The 21,827-nt window shown below is 36.9% G+C and overlaps 1 protein-coding gene across 10 annotated transcripts in view; it reads left to right on the top strand.

Annotated features, from left to right (window-relative positions):
- Arb2a (ARB2 cotranscriptional regulator A) overlaps positions 1-21,827 on the top strand; it is a 437,422-nt gene that overhangs the window by 382,866 nt on the left and 32,729 nt on the right. The window contains exon 11 of one of the 10 annotated variants that reach the window (XM_013071101.3): positions 900-21,814. The exons of the other annotated variants lie outside the window; for them this stretch is intronic. Coding sequence (XP_012926555.1) covers positions 900-1,018 — 119 coding nt within the window. The 3' untranslated portion in view covers positions 1,019-21,814. Of the gene's footprint in view, positions 1-899; positions 21,815-21,827 lie in introns of those variants that run through there. 10 annotated transcript variants of the gene reach the window in all.

The raw sequence follows: 21,827 nt of genomic DNA on the forward strand, positions 1-21,827 counted from the left end.
GCACTGAATTCAGTTTTTAACCAAATACACAGTTAAAATTGTTTCCTGTATTCTGGGAGCTTTTCACTATCATATTTTTTATGATCATTTCAGTGAAATGATTAGGTTACTGAGAATAACAGGCTTATCAGCAAGTTAGATGCAAAATGTGCATTATCTTGTCATTTTTACTGTTTAGAACTTAGCACCAACATTTTCTGAAAAGCATTTAAAATTTTTAGAATATTTTTATTTTTCATAATAATATATTCTTTTCTCTGGAAAACGTAACACTTGAAGAACATGTCTCGGAAAATGTCTGTTACTCATTTTTAATTCAGTTCAACATTTATTGAGCTCCCACTATTTAAGAAGACTTTACCAGACAGTCAACTAATGTGCATTGCATGCCTACCTGAGGAACTGTTCTAGGCACTGAGAGAGGACACAGCAGCAGACGTAGCAAAATTCTTGCCCTGAAGCAGCTCACATTTAGCCAGAAAAGATGGACAATAAATAAGAAAGCCAGTATAAGCTATTAATTAAATTCCCAAACAAATAAATGATGTCATGCATTAGGAAGCACTAAGGTGAACACTTGATAGTCATGAGATGAAAGGCAACTGGGGCTGGAGGAGATGGAGTTGGGTAGTGATTCTACTCCAGCTGAGAGCATCGCGTGGCCTCTGCATCTTTCCCCACTTTGAGGCTGTGTGGTTCTGCTGCAAATGCCTTTCCAATAGCTATTTGAAAATACAGTGCTCTCTCTGTGCTACCGAGCAATATTCCATTACTTTATTGTTTTCTCCAGGAAAAAAACAAATCTTACCCCCTTTCCTGTACATTAGTAACTCATTTTAAAGGATGAAACTTCCCCCATGTTGGCCACCACCACTTACACACTGTGGTATTCCCTGCAGGCAGAAGAAGAAGCAGATGCTGGGCAGCAGATGAACAGTCACAAGTGCCCACTGTATACTCCCCAAACAAAGAAAATGTGAAGCCAATATGGGGTTTAGGACTCAAGTATCTTTGTTGAACATAGTGAGAAAGTAAGGAAAATATAGATGTGAGTCCAGTCGCTGTCACTTGCCAATTCTGTGATCTTCAACAGTTCATTTAAATTCTATGGACCTCATTTTCTGTGTTTGTAATTTAGAGATGATGGCTTCTGCCTTACCAGCCATACTGCTTTGTTTTAAGTACAGGCTCTGATAATATATGTGAAGATAACCAGAAACAACCACCTGCTACACTAATGCCTGTATTGTTCAGTGGAACTATAGTACCAGAATGTTCCAATGATGGCCTCTTGGACAATCTAAATGCAAGTAAAGGCAAGCAGACATCTTATGAGCAAATCTCAGAATCTTTCACTTGGAAATTAATATTGTGAAAGTACAACAGTGAATTAGGGTAGGAATGAATGTCTTCCTTATGACCAAATAAAAGCATCTAATTTATGTAAGTTGTACCAAAATATTCAAATAATAACAGCTGATCTCAATTGTTAAGCAGATCTATGTGCTAAGCACAGTGCTTATACTTTACTTTAATTCTCAGTGCAATAATTACGGAACTCATACAAAGTTACAGCTAGTAAGAATATTTTACATTTAAAGCAGTTAGCACTTAGAAGTGTGGCCTAAGAAATAGTTACTCTTTCTCCCTTTTGTTCTCTCCTTTCTTGAGCTGCTGTACTTCTAGGTTCATATCTGTCATACCTCTAGATCAAAATGTTCCAAAGTATGGTTTGTACAGTAAAACCCAGAAAACTATCCCAAGACAAACTCATTGATTAAATATGTCTGGGAGATGATACACAATTGAAAACCTCCTTCTGTCTACCTCAGTGTGTATTAGCATACTGACACATCTGAGAAAGGCTGCAATTAGGAGCCTTTCCTAAACTTCGGCCAGGAACTTTGAATCAACCTCTGTCAACATCTTTGAGCAGGCATGGTGGTGCATGCCTGTAATCCCAGCACTCAGGAGGCTGAGGCAGGAGGATGACCTGAGTTTGAGGCCACCTGGGGCAAAAAAATGAGTTCAAGGCCAGCCTGAACTACATAGTGAGACCCTGCCTCAAAACAAAAAAATACTTGAGTTCTATTGAACAAACTTTCAGAAAGGTTGACTATTGATGAGTTAACTAGTACATGCACTAATCATTTTGTCATCCTACTGCCAACACACATAGAGCAGCGCTCTTACCTTAAACTCCATGTAAAATTGTTGGAAATATAACATTCACGAGGTAATTTTGCTAAATTTGTTCAATTTTCTAAAGAGTATCCAATGTAATTTGCTCCCAACTCTGAAAGTAGCATGATAAAATAAAAGATGACAGAGACCACCACCCCCAGCACTGAGGAGCAGAGCCGCCCCCAGTGCAGACAAGGTGAATCTTCCAGGCTGCCATACCACTGCCCCCCAGCAACGGGGAAGTGAGCTGCTTGGGCGCCAGCAGCTCACAACCCTCCCCCTCCCCTCCCAACCCAAGCCCCCACCTGGTGAAATGAGAAGACACATAAACAAGTCTCAAAACCAGACTTCCAGATTACCTAAAGCAACAATCTGATACTCAACTACCTGGACTCCACAAACTGGCAACGAAAGAAGATCTGGAAAAAAGGAAATCAGAAATAATTGCTCAGATGACAGCAGAGACTCTGCCCATAGTGAAAGACATGATTAATAAATCTAGAGAGGACACAGATAAAAAAATAGAGGAACTGAGGAACATGATGGAATCCCAACATAGGAAACAAATGAAATCCATAAAACAGATGCAAACAGATTTCCAGCAGATTAAAATCTCCACTGAAAGTTTATGCAGCAAAATGAGCATATGTGAGGACAGAATTTCAGATATAGAAGATAAGATTGCAATTAGTGACCAGTAAAAGAAAAATGTCTTTAAAATAGTAAGGTGGGCTGGGTATTTAGCTCAGTGGTTTCACCGCCTGCTGTGCAAGCGCAAGGACCTGAGTTCAATCCCCAGTATGAAAAAAATAAATAAAATAAAATAAAATAGTAAGGGACCACAAGAAATCAATCCAGCAGCTGCTAGACAATGCAAAGAAGAATAACATAAGACTGATCAGAGTCAATGAACAAACAGGAGAACGTGCAGATGACATAAAAACACTGTTCACAGAAGTGATGGCAGAAAACTTCCCAAGCAGGGGAAAAGAACTTGAAATACAGATAAGTGAGGCATATAAGATTCCAACTAACTTTTATCAAAAAAAAAACTACACATAGGCATGTAATAGTTAAGATTCCAGAAACCCAACAAAATTCTACAAGCAGTTAGAGAAAAGAAACATCACATACAAAGGAAAGCCCAACAGAATCACAGCAGACTTCTCAACACAAACTCTCAAGACAGGAAGATCTTGGAGTGACTTATCTCAAGCCCTAAAGGAAAACAGCCTCCAACCCAGATTGATGTATGCTGCAAAACTATCTTTCAAAATTGATGGAGAAATAAGATACTTTCATGACAAAGAGCACCTTAGGAACTTCATGAATACCAAACCAGCACCCCAAAAAATGTTAGACGATATCCTAGAAAAACAAAATGAGGATCTCAACTCCAGGAAGCCCAGCAGAATGAATCCATCAGGCATGACAATAAATTAAATGTAAAGGGGGATAATCCAACAAAAAGAAAAAGTCATGACAGTGATAAGTCAATACGTATCAGTTATAACCATCAATGTTAATGGTCTTAATTCACCAATCAAAAGAAATAGACTGGAAGAATGGGTCAAGAAGCAAGATCCAACAATATGCTGCATACAAGAAACACACTTAATTCAAAAAGAAACTCATAGACTGAAAGTTAAAGGGTGGAAAACAATACTCCATGTGACAGGAACCTGAAAAAAACCAGGAGTACCTATCCTCTTTGCAGATCAAGTGGATTTCAAACCAACACTGATTAAGAGAGACAAAGAAGGACACTACATCCTTGTAAAGGGAACAATCCAAGAGGAAGAGATGATAATCATAAACATATTTGCACCAAACACTAGTGTGCCCAACTATATAAAACAAATACTAACAGACATGAAAAATCAAATAAGCACTAATACAGTGGTAGTGGGGGACCTCAATACCCCACTGTCACAAATAGATAGATCAACTAGACAAAAAATAAGCAATGAAATACTAGAACTCAATCGAACTCTTGAACAAATGAACTTAACAGATTTTACAGAGAGTTCTACCCCACAAAATCAGAATACACATTCTTTTCAGCTATACATGGGTCATTCTCCAAAATAGACCACATACTCACTCATAGAACATGTTTAAGTAAGTGCAAAGGAACTGAAATTATCCCCTGTATATTATCAGACCATAGCATGATGAAATTGGAGATCAATAGCAAAAGAAACCACAAGAATTTCATAAACACATGGAAATTGAACAGTACACTTCTGAATAACCAATGAGTCAAAGAGGAAATTAAAGAAGAAATCAGTTCCTACAATTAAATACAATTGTCATTGTATTGACAGTGCCAGTACAACATATCAGAATCTATGGGACACAATGAAAGCAGTCTTATGAGGGAAATTCATAGCAGTGAATACTCATATTAGGAAAACAGAGCGAGCACAATTAATCAACCTGATACTGAACCTCATGCTTCTAAAAGAAGAAGAGCATGACAAACCCAAAGCTCATACAAGGGAGGAAATTATAAAGATCAGAACAGAAATCAATGCAATGGAGACTAAGAGAATGATAGAAAAAATCAATGAAGCCAAGAGTTGGTTCTTCGAAAGAATAAACAACATTGACAAACCCTTAGCCAACCTCATGAGAAAAAGGAAAGACAAGGCCCAAATCCATGTAATTAGGAATGAAAAGCATGAAATTGAAATTACAACGGACCCAGCAGAAATCCAGAGAATCATCAATACCTATTTCCAGAACCTATACGCCAATAAGATGGACAACACAGAAGAAATGGACAGATTCCTAGATACATATGAATTACCAATGTTGAACAAAGAAGACCTAAAAATTCTAAACAAACCAATATTAATCAATGAAATTGAAAATGTAATTTAAAACTTACCAACTAAGAAAAGCCTGGGTCCTGATGGCTTTGCTGCAGAATCCTACAGGACATTTAGAGAGGAACTACTGCCACTACTGTTTAAAATGTTCAATGAAATTGAAAGGGAAGCAATACCCCCAAATTCATTCCTGGAAGCCACATCACCTTGATCTCCAAAGCACAGAAAGACCCAAACAAAAAAGAGAACTATAGGCCAATCTCACTAATGAACATAGATGCAAAAATCCTTAATAAGATACTGGCAAAGAGAATGCAGAAGATATCATCAAGAACATCATACACCCTGACAAAGTTGGATTCATCCCAGGGATGCAGAGATGGTTCAACATATGCAAATCAATCAGTGTAATACACTGTATCAATAGAGCCAAGGACAAAAACCATGTGATCATCTCAATAGATGCAAAAAAAGCATTGAACAAAATCCAACACATTTATGATAAAACCCTAGAAAAAAATTGGAATAGACAGTCTCTACCTCAATCTAATAAAAGCCACCTGTGAAAAACCAACAGCCAATATCATACTAAATGGTCAAAAACTGAAATCCTTCACACTAAAATCAGGAGCAAGACAAGGATGTCCACTATCACCACTCCTGTTCAATATAGTCTTGGAAACATTAGCCAAGGCAATTCGACAAGAGAAAGAAATAAAAGGAATAAAGATAGGAAATGAAGAAGTCAAATTGTCATTATTTGCTGATGACATGACACTCTATATAGAAGACCCAAGAACTCCACCAAAAGACTTCTAGACTTAATAACCAAATTCAGTCAAGTATCTGGATATAAGAACAACACATGAAAATCAGTAGCTTTCCTCTACACAAACACCAGACTCACTGAGAGAGAAACAGGGCAAACAGTTCCTTTCACAGTAGCATCCAAAAAACTGAAATACCTAGGAATCAACGTAACAGAAGATATCACAGATCTCTTCTCTGAAAACTATAGCACTCTGAAAAGAGAGATTGAAGATGGTATCAGAAAATGGAAAGACATCCCTTGCTCCTGGGTAGGAAGAATCAACATAGTGAAAATGGGCATACTTCCAAAACTACTATATAGATTCAATGCAATTCCAATTGAAATCCCAGCAGCATACTTCATGGACCTTGAGAAAACAATCCAAAAATTCATTTGGAACAAGAAGAGACCTAGAAGAGCAAAAGCAATTCTAGGCAACAGAGACATGGCAGGGGGTATCACCACCCCCAACTTGAAACTATGCTACAAAGCTAATGTGACAAAAACACCATGGTGCTGGCAAAGAAACAGACCTGAAGACCAGTGGAACAAATTAGAAGATGCAGAAACATCTCCAGACACACTCAGCCACCTCCTCTTTGACAAAGGAGCCAAACACTCTCACTGGAGGAAAGATAGCCTCTTTATAAACGGTGCTGGAAAAATTGGGTTTCAACTTGCCAAAGATTAAAACTAGACCTATATCTCTTACCGTGCAATAAACTAAAATCAAAATGGATGAAAGATCTAAATATTAAAACAGAAATGCTGAACTGCTGGCTGGAACAGAGGTTGGGTAGAACACTTGAAGACATCAGTGTAGGAAAAGATTTCATGAACAAAACCCCAGTTGCCCATGAACTAGCACAAACAATCAACAAGTGGGATCTCTTCTTATTAAAAAGCTTCTGCACAGCAAGAAAAACCAACAACAGTGTGAAGAGACAAACCACAATGAATGTGGGAAAAAATTTTCACCTGCTGTTCCTCAAAGGTCTACTATCCAGTATCTATAAAGAGCTTAAAGGGCCGGGGATTTAGCTCAGTGGTTTCGCCACCTGCTTCGCAAGCGCAAGGACCCAAGTTCAATCCCCAGTACAAAAAAAAAAAAGGGCTGGGGATTTAGCTCAGTGGTTTTGTTGCCTGCTGCGCAAGCTCAAGGACCTGAGTTCAATCCCTGGTACCAAAAAAAAAAAAAAAAAAAAAAAACCTTAAAAACATCAGACCTCCCAAATTTAAAGACCCAATCCAAAAATGGGCATCTGGAATGAACCGACATTTCTCAGACAAAGAAGTAGAAATAGCAAATAAATATAGGAAAAAATGTTCAACGTCACTGGTCATTCGAGAGATGCAAATGAAAACAATGCTGAGATTCCACCTCACACCAGAAAGAATGGCTGCTATCATGAAATCAACCAATAACAAATGCTGATGGGGCTGTGGGGAAAGAGGAACCCTGCTCCACTCCTGGTGGGAGTGTAGACTGCTGCAACCACTGTGGAAGATGCCTCAGAGAACTAGGACTGGAAGTCCCATTTGACTCAGCTATTCCCCTGCTGCGTATCTTCCCCAAAGATTTAAAAGAATCATACCACAGTGATATATGTGTGCCCATGTTCATACCAGCACAATGTGTAATAGCTAAAACTTGGAAGCAACCCAAATGCCCATCAACTGGAAGCTGGATCAAGAAAATGTGGGGGTTTTTTTAATAAAATGGAATACTAATAGGTCATAAAAAATGAGAAATTAGAGACATAGCTAAATGGATGCACATTGAGGCAATACTCAAGTGAAATAAATAGGACACACATGTGTAAATACCAAATAGTTTCTCTAGTGTGAGAAACTGAAAGTGTAAATAAGGACTAAAAGATATAATAGATAATGTGAAATAGGAAGAAAAGTTGCAAAGGAGAAGTGGAAGTACATGGGGTAGGGGAAAGGAAAGAGGGGAATGGAACTAATATGAGAAAATGAAAAAATGGAAACAAAGTCTTTGTAAATAGGGATGGATGGAGGAATGAAGGGAGGGCAGGGGAATGGGGAAAAACTAAGAACCAAGAGAGATTATGTAAAGGTGTGAATTTCCAATGATGAATATCATTATATTGTATACCTAAAATGTACCAATAAAATTAATTTTTTTTAAAATGACAGAAATCCAAATCTTTTTTAATCTGAGAAATGATACCAAATAGATTGTTGAATTTATTCTGTTGATAAAATTATTATTTTGATTATTAAAATGTAGTTAAATCAGTAATTGTAAACTGTTTCAACTTGGATGGGAAGCCAATACTAGCAAGAACAACTACTTTCCATTTCCTTTTGTAAAACTAGGAGAAAATTGGAGATTAATTCATTTAGTCCTTCCATGAAAGAATCTTCCAACTTAACAGTTTATTTGAAACTTTTTTGAGTTTAGTACCAAACTATATTTGAATCTCATGTATTGTTTGTATCCACCCACATTAAAAATTCTATGTTGTCTCCTTTTATTCATAGAAAACATTACCTATTTTTCTTACTCCATTGTCATATATCTTGGTAAAATGTCATAGAATTTTAATTATTATTATGTGCCCATTAGTTCTGTCACCTTGGGATGTAATGACTCATATTAGTATTCTATATAATAAAAAAGGGTTGATGAATTTTTACTGGACTGTCCTTTTGGGAACTATAATTTTCAACATTCTCTGGAAGCTATGCCAATCCTTTAGCAGTAAAATACTCTCTGTCATTGACAAGTTCACAAGTACCGCAACTGCCGACGTTACCTGTAAATGTTGTCCTTAACACAGTATCGACCTGCCAAGTTTTTACTTGAAGAGCCACCAAGGATACATGCTTAGAATGTCTCATCTTTAATGGAAAATTGCTTTTGTAATCTGGATAGCGTTGCTTTTAGATTTGTCTCTACAAATTAGTAGATGGATCTATCTTTCCAAGGTAGAAACACCATCCAATTGTAAACATATTCTTTTGCTAAATTTAAATCATCGAAGATGAGGAAAAAAAAAAAGGACTGGTATGGCCTGGTTACCTTAGTTTCTCCTGCTTCCAAGAGGATCTAGTTCATGAGTAGCCCAATGATTTTGCATAAAGATGAAAAAATAGGTCCTAAGGCAATGATTTTACTCAGTGATATGAATGAAATATTGTTATGAGTCCTTATGAGTTATGATACCTCTATCATTGTTTGTATTATTGAATATGGTACCTTTTTGATGTTTTTATTGTTTTTTAGATATAAATTTTGCATATAATAAAGTGATCAGTGTGGAGAGCAACTGAGCTGAGGGTCTTCAGATTTGTATACTGAGCAGAGCTAACTCTGAAAACATGAAGGGCCAGAGACATTTCCTGTTTACAGCTGTGACCTTCAGCTCAGGTGGGAAGAGGAACATTGTGAGGCTCTCAGTGGTCCAGATAACAAACCGCAGCATGGCTGGTTCTGAGAATGTTCCGCTTTCCGTATTCTCAGCAGAACACAGTGTCCTTACCTTTTTGAACTCGCCCCTAGCACTTCCCCCTTGAAACTATAAAATAACACGCTGATCAGGCGCTGGGTTGCAGTTTCTCCATCGGGGGCTGCGTCCCACCCGGTCCCAGACTTTCTCTCTACGTCATGTCTCTTCTGTTCGCAACCTCCCACCGCACCCCACCCCGACCCAGCTCCCCAGGTCTCAGCTTGTCTGCGCTGGTCGCAGCAGATCAGGTCTTCAGTTTTCTTTTCTTTTTTTTTTTTTAGGTCTTCAGTTTTCAAATTGTTGAGTTTTGAAACATACATATATCCATGTCTTAGCCTTTTTTTGTGCTGCTGTAACAGAATATGCAGACTAGGTAGTTTATAAGGAACAGAAGTGTATTGGCTCACTGTTGTAGAGTTTGGGAAGTCCAAGACCAAGGGGCCTTGTTGACAAGAGCCTTCTTCCTCCATCATCCTATGGCTTAGGGGCAAAGAGAGGGCCAGAGAGAGCAAGACCGTGAACTCACAGCCTCAAGCACTTGACATTATTCTTTCTACCATTAGGAATACAGAAATTGGGACAAATCGAAGTTAAATAGCTTATCCAGAGTTTCAAGCATATTGTCATTTATGAGAGCAGAGCCCTAGCTTTAGTTTCCACCTCCCAACACAGTTACATTGAGAATTAAGTTTTCAACATATACTTTTGGGGACACATTCAACCCATAGCAACTCATTGTAGACACCATCCTAATGAAGATCTAGACTACTTCCATCACCCCTAAAATTTTCTTCTTATCTCCTTCTAGTCAGTTTCCTCCCACTCCCTGCTGTCTTTCAATCTCTGTTCTGTTCTCTAATTTTTATCTCCGTAGAATTTTTCCTTTGTCTGTTCTTAAAGTTCTCTTAAGTGGTATGTATGTCATGTACTCGTTTGTGTTTAAGTTCTTTCACCTAATATAATGTTTGCAAGATTCATCCAGACTGATATACATATCACTACTTCATTATTTTAAATTACTAAATATCATTCATTTTGTGACTGTGTCACAATTTGTCTAGCCATTCTTCTCTTTGGAGAGAGGGTCTCACTGTATACTTCAGGCTGGTCTTGAATTCATTATGGAGCCCAGGCTGGCCTCAAACTCAAGATGATCCTCCTGCCTCAACCTCCTGAGTGCTGGGATTACAGGTGTGCACCACCACACCCAGATTCCATTCTTCTCTTTATGGACATTTAGGTAATGTATACTTTCTGGCTTTTGTGGAACAACTTCTATGAATAGTTTCACACACACGTAGATGTTCATTTTCTGTTGTGTCCATGGCTAGGAGTGGAAATGCTGAATTATGGAATTAATATATATGCCTCATTTTATTAAAAACTGACAAGCCCTGAATCATGGAACACTCATGTAATATCAGCACTTTGAGGCTAAGGCAGGAGGATCATGAATTCAATGCCTGGGCTACATAGCAAGACCTTGTCTCAGAAAGTCAATCAAACAAACTAAACCATAACAACCACAAAACTGTCAATAATTTCCCAAAATAATTGTACCATTTTATATTCATATAATGTATGAGAGTTTAAATTGCTCCATATCCCCACCAACATTTATGTTGTAGTCTTTAATTTTAGTTTTAATTGGAGTGACTCCTCCTTTCAAATTTCATGTAATAATGGACATGGTTGTTTATGTCCTTTATTCCATCATTTGTCTAGTCAGGGTTTTTTTGTTTTTGTTTTTTGGCTCTTTCTCCTTTTCTGTGTTCTTTTAAGTTAAATATCTTTTTATATTTTATTTTAATTGTTCTGAGGTCATTTTAGCAAGGCCTTTTAAAATTTTTTTAGTGGTTTCTTTCAGGATTTAGGGTTCATTGATTTCTTCCTAATCGTATCTACTTAGGGCTAATATTGTACATTTTATATAAAATGTAAGAGGCTTAAGTTTCATTCAGCCCCTATCCTTTGCTAGATTACTGTCATAAATATTTTACACTAATATACTTTTAAAACACACCATACATTGTTAGGATTTTTGCTTTAAAGATTCAGTTGTGAGATTGTGAGCTCAGTGGTAGCATGTATGAAGCCCTGGGTTCAATCTCCAGCATATCCCAAAAATTCATTGTACTTTTGAATAAATTAACAGCAGAAAACATATTCATCTTTAATTTTTACCCTCATATTTACTATTTCTGCTCCTGGGGATTTCTTCCTGTAGATTCACTTTCAGCTGAATTATAGTACAGACCGGTTCACAACACTTTCAGGTTTTGTGTATCTGAAGATTTCTTTATTTGAATGTTTTTATTTTAATATTTAAAAGATATTTTCTCTGTTTGTTATGACTGCTAAGATTATCAGTGATTTAGGTTTTCTTCTGTGTGTTTTTCTTTTTTTTTTTTCCTATAACATAACTAGAATAGTAATGTCCTTTCTTTGTTCTTCTGGACACGTCATTTATGATGAGTATAGTACTATATGCTTGTGCTTCTTTTCTACATTTCATATTCCAATTCCAGTAGATACTGTCTCATAGTCTGTGTAGTAAACAATATTCTTTCTACCATTAGGAATAGAGAAATTGGGACAAATCAAAGTTAAATAGCTTATCCAGAGTTTCAAGCATATTGATAAGAGTAACCAGAAATAGATCTTAAATTTCAAGCCCCTTCAGTTCAGCTGTATACACAATTTTTAGCCTTCAGCATCAAAGTATGCATTTAATTCTATATTTTCTAATGAGCATAGAAAAATTATCGTAGTTAAATATAAGCCTCAAATATTTTGGAAACTTCACTTTAATCACTGATTTCTATCTCTTCTCCATCAACTCTCTTACTGAAACTCCTAGTAAGTAGAAAATTTGGAAGATTTTAATTTCACTGCAGTTAACCCTCCAAGAACTAACATCCAAATAGCAGAAAGACATATGTTGAGATAGCAATGAATTTCCTTCTTTGGGGGGTTGAAAGCTTCTTTAGTAATAAAATGCAAAGCATTTTTTTCCTTTTCTCATATTAATCCCATTCCCTTCTTTCCTTTCCCCTACCCCTCCCACTTCCCCTTCCCCTTAGCCCCTTTTCTTCCTATTTCACATTACCTGTTATACCTTTTAGTCCTTATTTACACTTTCAGTTGTGTAAATAGAGTGGAGAGGTTGAAGGGAGGGCAGGGGAATGGGGAAAAAATAAGAACCACGATAGATTATGTAAAGGTGCAAATTCCCAATGATGAACGTCATTATATTGTATACCTAAAATGTACCAAGAAAACTAATTTTAAAAATGCAGAGCATGAGGATGTAATATAATCATTCAATAGTCAATATGTAAACTTAGCCAGGCATATTTTACTCATATTCTTGTGTTTTTACTAAGAAGGTTTACTAAGAAAATCACAAAACTTAGTGATAGAATTAGTCTTCTCCTTTTGAAGTTTCAGATTGAAATTAAATAAAATCACCCTATAAAGACACCAAATAAAACTATTTTAAAATTCTATAGAAATGTATAAAAGAAAAAGGAAACGATTATTAAATCTTAACAGTTTTCAGTGTGTGATCCTGGACTAGACTCTGCTAGAGAATAAAGAAGGCTGTAAGGACATCTGGCAAAATTGACATTGAAATAGAGGAGTAAAAGTTATTGTATCAGTGTCAAAGCTGAGCTCAGTAACTAATGTGGCTGCAGAAGAGAATTTCCTTGTCTTTAGGAAATACAAACTAAATGGCATGGCGTTTACAATCTGCTCTCAAGTAATGTTAAAAATTCATATACATACATATGTTTTTACAGTATGAAAGAGTAAATCATAAACATGATGTTTTCTAAAATGGTGAATCTGGGTAAAAGATAGAAGTTATCAGGCCAGGGATTTAGCTCAGTGGTTCTGCCGCCTCCTCGTAAGCACAAAGACCCGAGTTCAATCCCCGGTACCAAAAAAAAAAAGATAGAAGTTATCTACATTATCTTGCAACTTTTATGTAAGTTTGAAATTATTTTTAAATAATTTTGGTTTTTTTATATATTCAACTTCATTTTTCATATGTCATTCTGAAGTATCAGAATTATACCAGTATATGTGATGTATCATTATTTTTTTTCTAAAAGAGAAAGTTTAGAGTCTAGCCAAAAGAAAAACTTCATGTTTGACTTTTAAAAAATAGACAACTCATTGTAAGCAACTTAGTTATGCAGAAATATGAGGAAAATATTTGTTAAGCAGAAAAAGTTTTATTAAGAAAAATGAATTTAATTTTGGGCCAGGGATTTAACTTAGTGGTTCCGCTGCCTGCCTCACAAGCACAAGATCTTGAATTCGATCCCCAATACCAAAAAAAAAAAACACACACACACAAATGAATTTAATTCCAAAGTTGTTTTAAATAAGAATTGCTTATAAAAGTACCTACTTAAAGTGTGTGTATTTAGCACCATACGTAACCCTGTAATTCAGCATCTGTCAACATTTCTAGGGGTTTAAAATTTGTAGAGTCTTGCTCTGGGACCTAAAACTTCAACACTTAAGAGGTTTCACCAGAGACCTAATAAACAGGATTTTTTTTTTTCTTTTTGGCATGTGAGATGATTAAGCAACATAAGAGTGACTGTGGTAAAACAAATTATGGGATGTGAAGATTCTTCCCCTTGTGAAAATAGTTTTAATTCGAACTTTTTAATTTGCCTTGTGAGAATATTGCAATCACTTTTAGGGATAATTTTTTCAACTGAAGAGCACTACTACTACATAATGATTCATCTTATTTGTCTTGCTATATGATTTGATAAAATTCCAGTAAATAATACTCTTTTTAAATATGTAGCTATGCATTGTTATGACTATCTATGAGGCTACTCGTAATAGGAGAAAAACTCTTAATCCCAGTTATAAATATTAAAAGTGACTTTTATTGAAATCTGTGTTTCTAGAACTACTTTTCTATTTGTTTCTTGAACAGGGTCTTGCCTATGTTGTTCAAATTGGCCTGAATTCATTATGTAGCCCAGGCCGGCCTTGGACTCCTGGTGATCCTGCCCCAGCCCCCCAAGTGCTGGGATTACAGGCATGCTCCACCACACCAGGCTACAACTACTTTCTTTATAGTTCTGTTTGCAGAAGATTCAGTTGTCTGACTAAGTTAGATGTTTCCTCTGTGATCATAAAACATCAGCTGCTCTCAATGGATTGAATGAAATTTTGAAATAATGGGAAGTATTATTAATTAAAATACAATGTTTTGTCTTGTGTATGTAAAATACAAGTTTAAACTTTAAGGGAAAATTGTTCCAAACATGCAGAAATTTTCTAATAATTATTTTAGATACTACATTTCAGTTTCTTGAGGGCTCATCCTCCCAGATTCCTGACATTTTCTCTACTTCACCTTTATCGATAAGAAACGTGGCTTTTCCAGGTGAACATGTTTCACTGAGACCTATGCGCTGCCCCTCATCCTTCTGGTCCTTCTCTCCTTTCAGGAAAAGGTACAAGTTATAGAACAGTGAAAATGGTGCTGGTGTTGCCTTCTGTGTCCAAGTCTACAACAAATTTATTGCACTGTGTGGGATTAAATTACTCTTTTAAAAATACTGAGCTGAAACAGTTACACAGAAGCCTCATGTTTAGGAAATGACCTATTGATTGGCTGTCTGAAGTTAGAAGCATTCACCTTGAGGCTCTTTTCTCCAGTAGTTTTGCTTCATAGCTTTTCAGAGATTGCTGTTCAAAGTCTGCTGAGAGCAAATCCTCATCTTCCCACATTCGAGACACGCTCAAGGTGCTGCCTTAGCAGGAAAGATAACCTATGAATATAAAGAAATGCATCTTGAAACTATTTGTTAAACTATGACATTAATAATTTCTGTATTGCATTAACTTTTCATGTCATATGATGTGCGGAACATCATTTTATTTGGTGACATGGCTGCTATGGTAACTACTGTGTTCTGTGCACATCTTGAAAAACAACCAGGAAATCTAGATCTAAAAACAGGTTTTCATCTAGCTTTATAAGAAAATTAATGAGAGAATGGAGGGAATGAAGGTCTACACAAATTAAATAGGAAAGTTTATTAAATATTTATTTATTTTTTGAGTGCACTGTTGGCCTTTCAGTAAGAAAAATGCTGTCCACTGGGGGCAGTTCTTTTGCTAGGTTATTCAGGTGCCTTATTCTTTGATCAATAAGGGGTAACTGAACTTTTCTGGAGTTTTAAACAGCTCAGTCTATAGTTGGGAAGGTGGTGTGGAGGGAATATTGGTATATATTGATATATGATACTTATAGGATGATACTTATAGGACATTTATCCTCATTTTGTAAAATTTGGTTATACCAAATTGGCTTCTGAAAATGCACATTGGCATAGCAGTTATTTTCCCATTTCTTGTTCTAACTCAAGAAATAGATGCACTAGGTCTCATTACTCAATGAAGAAAAAAATAAGCTGGCTGGGGCTTTAGCTCAGTGGTTCCGCCGCCTGCCTTGCAAGCAGAAGGACCCGTGTTCGATCTCCGGTACCAAAAGTAAATAAATAAATAAGCAAACAAGCTGCCTTAAGCTGATACCATCAACTGGCTCATGTTCTAGTAGCCCTGTGTTCTAGAGTTTGAGATCCTGAGACTTGGACTCAACCAGTTCAACAGACAGATCAGGAGCCTCTTAAGTATCAGGCATTGCTCTAACAATAGGAATAAAGGAGCAAGAAAGAAATAATCTCTGCCTTTGTGCAGCTTATGTTCTTATTTATTAATCATTATGACATTTAGAAATTGTTATTAACCTCTCTAGAGCTCAGTTTCATCACGGAAATGAGGATGAACCACATTTTTTGAAGGATTGTTCCAGGTTACATGATTAGTGCTGTACCAGAGACATAGCAAACACTGTTAATCTTAACTTTCCATTATTATTTCTTAAATATGATAATTGCTAGAAGCATACATTACAATTTAAATTCTATCTGCTTAAATTTGTATTTCAAATAACAAATGCTGGTGAGATTGTGGGGAAATAGAAGCCCTTCTACATTTTTTAGTGGCTGTGGAAACTAGTACAGCCACTATGGAAATAAGTATGGAGATTCCTCAAGAAGCTAAAAGTAGAAATTCCATTTGAGCCAGCTATGCCTCTTCTGGGTATCTTACCAAAAGAGTTAAAGACATCATGTTACAGTGACAGTGACACATATAACTGTGTTTATAGCAGCACAACTCAACAACAGCTAAATCTTGGAAACAACCTATATGTCCATCTGCAGATGAATGAATAAAGAAAATGTATTTATATACAGTGGAGTACTACTCAGCCATTAAGAAGGATAAATTTGAGTAATTTGTCGGAAAATGGATACACTTTTTTTTGGTACCAGGAATCAAACTCAGGACCTTGTGCTTGCAAGGCAAGTGTTGGCACCACTGAGCTAAATCCCCAGCCCTAGATGCACTTTAAGATCATAATGTTAAGCAAAATAAATCAGACATACAAGCTTAAATTTTACATGCTTTCTTTTACACAAGAATCCCAACATATAAAAAAATTTAAGAGTAAAGTAAAAGACAGTAGGAAACAGGAAATTACACTTTTTGCAGATGAGAAGGAGATCTAGGGATGGAAGACGGAGGGAGGGGAGGGAAGGGAAGGGAAGTTAAAAGGACTAGGTTGTGTTATATACATGTACCAATGCCCTATGATGAAATACATTCTTTGTGTATTACATACATCCACTAATAAAAATATAATTTTAAAAAATTTAGCTTCATAATAAAAATAAAAAATCAATAAATAAATATTCTCTGTATTCTATGAGCTACTTATTGACGTTTTATAGCTCGAATAGTATGTAAGGTAGAAGTTTTATAGACCTGCTCTTGTAGTCAGGGTTTGCAAGGTAATAGATTTCATACAGGACACATAATTTATAGGATTTTATAATATTCACCAAAAGAGTCAAATGCAGAGGAGTGTAAGAGATCTAGCTGAGCACTAGAGACCCAGAGAATCCAGCTGAGGGCCTGGATCCCACAGCAATGTCCTGCACAAGTCCAGCTGAAGCCTGAGAGTCCAAGGCAAGGTCCTCCATGAGTCCATCCAGAGGCCTAGAGCCCACAGCAATGTCGTATGCTTGTCTGCATCAAGGTTCTGCACCAGGAAGGCCCAAAGGCCTGTGGTGGAAGCCAGAAAATCTGTGCAGGTGGAGTGAAGGATCTGTGCCATCAGGCTGAGGGATCGGCTCTGGAGCCAGGAAGCCATGCTCAGGGTGAAGATCAGGGTTCCCCTGATGAGAACAACAGCCATTCCCAGCGACAGTGAGAATCGGAGCTCCTCTTTGGACAATGAGAACAGCCACGTTCACATCAGGAAAACCATCCACAGCAAGCTTCTCCTAGGAAATCCACAGCAAATAATCTTGCTCTCCAGTTCTCTTTTTACACTATTGGCAACAATCCTCAGGTGGGTCTTACACACACACAGAACCATGCTGATTCTCTTCAGCTGGGCTGTCCAGGATGACCATTAGTTAACCCACCACACCTGCTGTCAGATTCAGGCTTTCTAGCTGGGCGTGATGGCGCATGCCTATAATCCCAGCCACTCCGGAGGCTGAGGCAGGAGAATCACAAGGCAGGAAAATCACAAGTTCAAAGACAGACTGAGCAAATTAGCAGGACCCACCTCAAAATTTTAAAAAATTTAAAAATACTGGAGATCTAGCTGGAGTTCAATTCCCACCCAGTACTGCGGGAAAAAAAAGATTTGGCACTTCCATAACCTGTTCATACATATACAGGAGTGAATCCACTATTTAAGAAAAACCTTGGGCCAGGGATTTAGCTCAGTGGCACTGCACCTGTCTCAAAAGTGCAAGGTCCTAAGTTCAATCCCCAGTACCAAAAATAAAAAGAAAGAAAGAAAATCTTAATCATTCCTCCTCCCAGCTATTCCCTTGCCCTTGGGTGCATATCTTGACTGGGCTTCATAACTTCTGGAATGCATATTAAAACATAAAGATATGCCCAAAATAGAAAATAATATGTCACCCAGATCCTTATTAGGGAATATGGCCTCAGACTTTCTGGTGTGAAATTATTGTTGGGCAAAAGTTACAATAATTGCCTAAAGAGTGTACAGCCCGTCCCTCTCCTTCACATGTGATTTTTCTCCTGTGAACAAGCAGGCTCTCGATAGACCATCAAGTTACCTGAAACACATCACCTCTGAGTCACTCTTTGGTGCTGTATGAAGTCTAGCCAAAGACACCAGCATCCAGAGCAGTTCTGTCCAATGCAGGGGCTCATAATCAGTCACGCTGTCCTCTTTGTGTTTGTTAATAAGATAAGAAACTCAGAGTCAATTTTTTTTCCTTCTGGCAGTTGTCAAGGTCCTGTCTTCTCCCTACTTTATCTTATTTCTCTACTAGTTTTTTACTCTTCACCCCTTCTTCTTTTATTCTACTAGTATAATATTTACAGAAGAGTCTCAAGTTCTGTTTTCAATAGAAGATAGGACTACATTACTATTAAGCAAGGAAAGGTAACTATTTTTCATATGATTAAAATTTTTAGTATTAAATCAAAGTAAGGATTTATAATTTCTTAACCCCTTTAGTATAATTTTTAAATGAATTTTTCTACTAATCAATTATAGAATGTTTTATTATTGGGATTCATAAAGTACCTTTATCTTGATACAATAGGCTTTCCTTAATGTACAATTCCTTTTAGTTTTCCACAACCCTGTGTTTCTAATGATGGATAGAAATTTTGGCCCCAAAGCATTGAAATCTGACTGCCTCTATACATGTCATTTTCAGAAGCCAATATTCTCCATCCTTCATGATCAGGTTAAGCTTACAAGTGTATTCACAGGTGTTTCCCATCAGTGTGACCATAAATGTTCTGTGTGGAATGGAAATAAAATGATAGTGGCCATCTACCTACAGTATTGACCAAGAATATATTTGATATTCTTTGGGAAATAATCCCCATCCTGTGAAAAAAGAATTAAGATGTATTATGTACATGTACCAACTCCCCACAAGGAATGCAGTCCTTATATACTGCAAACATGTACTAATATAAAATAAAAACTTCAGAAGTTTTGTAAAATAAAAACAAATAATCCCCCATCTTTTGCTACTTTATTAAGATCCAAATAATAATTATCATTCTGATTTTAAAACACGTGGAAGAAAAGGATTTTCATAGCCTTATAATGAAATTTAAACTGTCGCTTGCAGCCAGTATGTAGAGCAAAGAAATGAGAATAATATGTTCTTGCCAAATTCTATTACACATATTACAGAATTACAATATCGTGAACCCCCCAAAATTGTAAATATTTACAAATTCAAAAGTAAATTTAACTCCACAGGGAGGAAATTTGATTTCTTAAGCAATAATGAAAGATTTCAACTGATGCATCATGTGGACAGTTGTGATAAAAGCCTATGAAAATCCCAATTATAGTTTTCAGATGTATTCTTAGTCCAGTATAGTTACAGTAAAGATTATGATGGTAAATAATTTTCATAACCGTTCCTAGTAGTTTAACCATATCATTATGTACAGTTTTTATCATAAATCAGTCTTTAGTGGAACTTCATGTTCAATTTAATTATTCATGAATTCCCTTTATCCTAATACACTGTAATATAATCTGATATTGAGTGGTCAGTCCTGCTAATATGTTCTTGTGTTACTTTTTAAACTAATCAAAGTAGGAGCCAGGCATGTTGACACATGCCTGTAAGCCCAGCACTTGGGAGGCTGAAGCAGGAGGATTCCTATGAGTTCCAGGCCAGCCCAGGCTACATAGTTCAAGACCAGCCTGAAATACATAGTGAGACCCTGTCTCAAAAAAAGCAAAATAAAAAAGTAGTAAGTTGCTATGCTTACACAATACATTTATGAATGTATTATTTAATTTAAAATCAATGCATTCTTATCTTAAGGGAAGATGTTCTCCTATATGTATTAGTGGTACTTTGTAAGTGAGTTCAGGACATTTAAGAATTTTTGGCATGTAGAAGGCAGTTACATTGTGGGGTTTGAGAGAAGGGGGAAAAAACATTAAGAGAGAAAAGTCCTTGGGGGAGAAAATGGAAAATAAAATGAAAGTTCTACCAGACAGAGTGAGGACAACTCTAGATTTGGAGACTGAATGTAACAAAAATAGTCTCTTTCCACATTACCTTAACTAGGATGAAAAGCTAAAACAGTATTACGAAGATAACCAACACTCCACACTGTCAGAGTCTGACGTAGGCGAGAGGGAGACGTCGTGGCCATTGGTCAGTGACCGAATGGGGCTACCTGGCAGAGCCTGGTCATCCTAAAGTTCTTTGAGAAATCAGTCAAGGGCCAGGGATTTAGCTCAGTGGTTCCGTCACCTCCCTTGCAAGTACAAGGTCCCGAGTTCGATCCCCGATAACCCCCCCCCAAAAAAAGAAAAAGAAATCAGTCAAAACAGAAAGTGCAGTAACTTAATGCCAGTTTTTGTGTTGTTCCTTATAATTTTCTTTACATGCTTTTATTCAGTTCCTTAGTTAATAGTGTGAATATAGTTGAGGCTATTTCTTTATAGTTTAAAAGTTTTCTTAAATTTCTAAATGGAAGAAATTTTTAAAATCTAAGAATTAAACAGGAAAACACAAAACTGAAATGCTTCACACATGGTATGATTATTTATGTAGAAAACAAAAACCAACAGATAAATTGTTCAGATACATAGGATAATTCAAAAGGGTTGCTGGATACAAAATCAATATACAAAAACCAAATGCATTTTTATATACCAGAAACAAGTACTTAAAAGTACAATGTTCTTTAAAATCCACTTATTGTAGTACCAATGAATGTGTGGTAGAAAAACAATTAAAGATGTATGTTTGCAGATTTGATCACAACATAGCAAAGATGCCAGTTCTCCCTGAATCGGAACACAGATGCCAGCCATGCTTTTGTTTCTGTCCTCTTTCCTGCTCTTCCCTTCCATTTCCTCCTCTCTCTCCCCTCCCCTCCCCTTCCTTCCCCTTCCCTTCCATTTCTTCCTCTCTCTTCCCCTTCCCTTCCATTTCCTCCTCTCTCTTCCCCTTCTCCTTCCTTCCTTCCTTCCTCCCTTCTGTCCTTTCTCTTTTAAGAGATGTAGGTCTTGCTGGGTTCCCTTCAACTCCCGTGCTCAAACAGTCCTCATGCCTCAGCCTCCAGGCAGGTACCCAGGCCTGCAGACATGCACCACCACCACCAGGCCCAATTTAGCAAGAGTTGTGTGTCTGTGTGTCTGTGTGTGTATGTGTGTAGTACTGGGGGTTAAACATAAGACCTTTACACTGAACTACACCTTCAGCCCTTATTTTTTTATTCCTATTACTTTATTTTGAGATAGGTTCTCGATAAGTTGCTAAGTTACCTAGGCTGGATTTGAACCTATAGTCCTCTTGCCTCGGTCTCCCAGAATGCTGGAATTACAGGCACAAACACCACACCCTACTTAGCAAGATTTTTTCTTTC

Source organism: Heterocephalus glaber, unplaced genomic scaffold, assembly GCF_053883595.1.
Source record: "Heterocephalus glaber isolate CG9 unplaced genomic scaffold, H.glaber_assembly_v1.0 deba00001465, whole genome shotgun sequence".
Lineage (NCBI taxonomy): Eukaryota > Metazoa > Chordata > Mammalia > Rodentia > Bathyergidae > Heterocephalus > Heterocephalus glaber.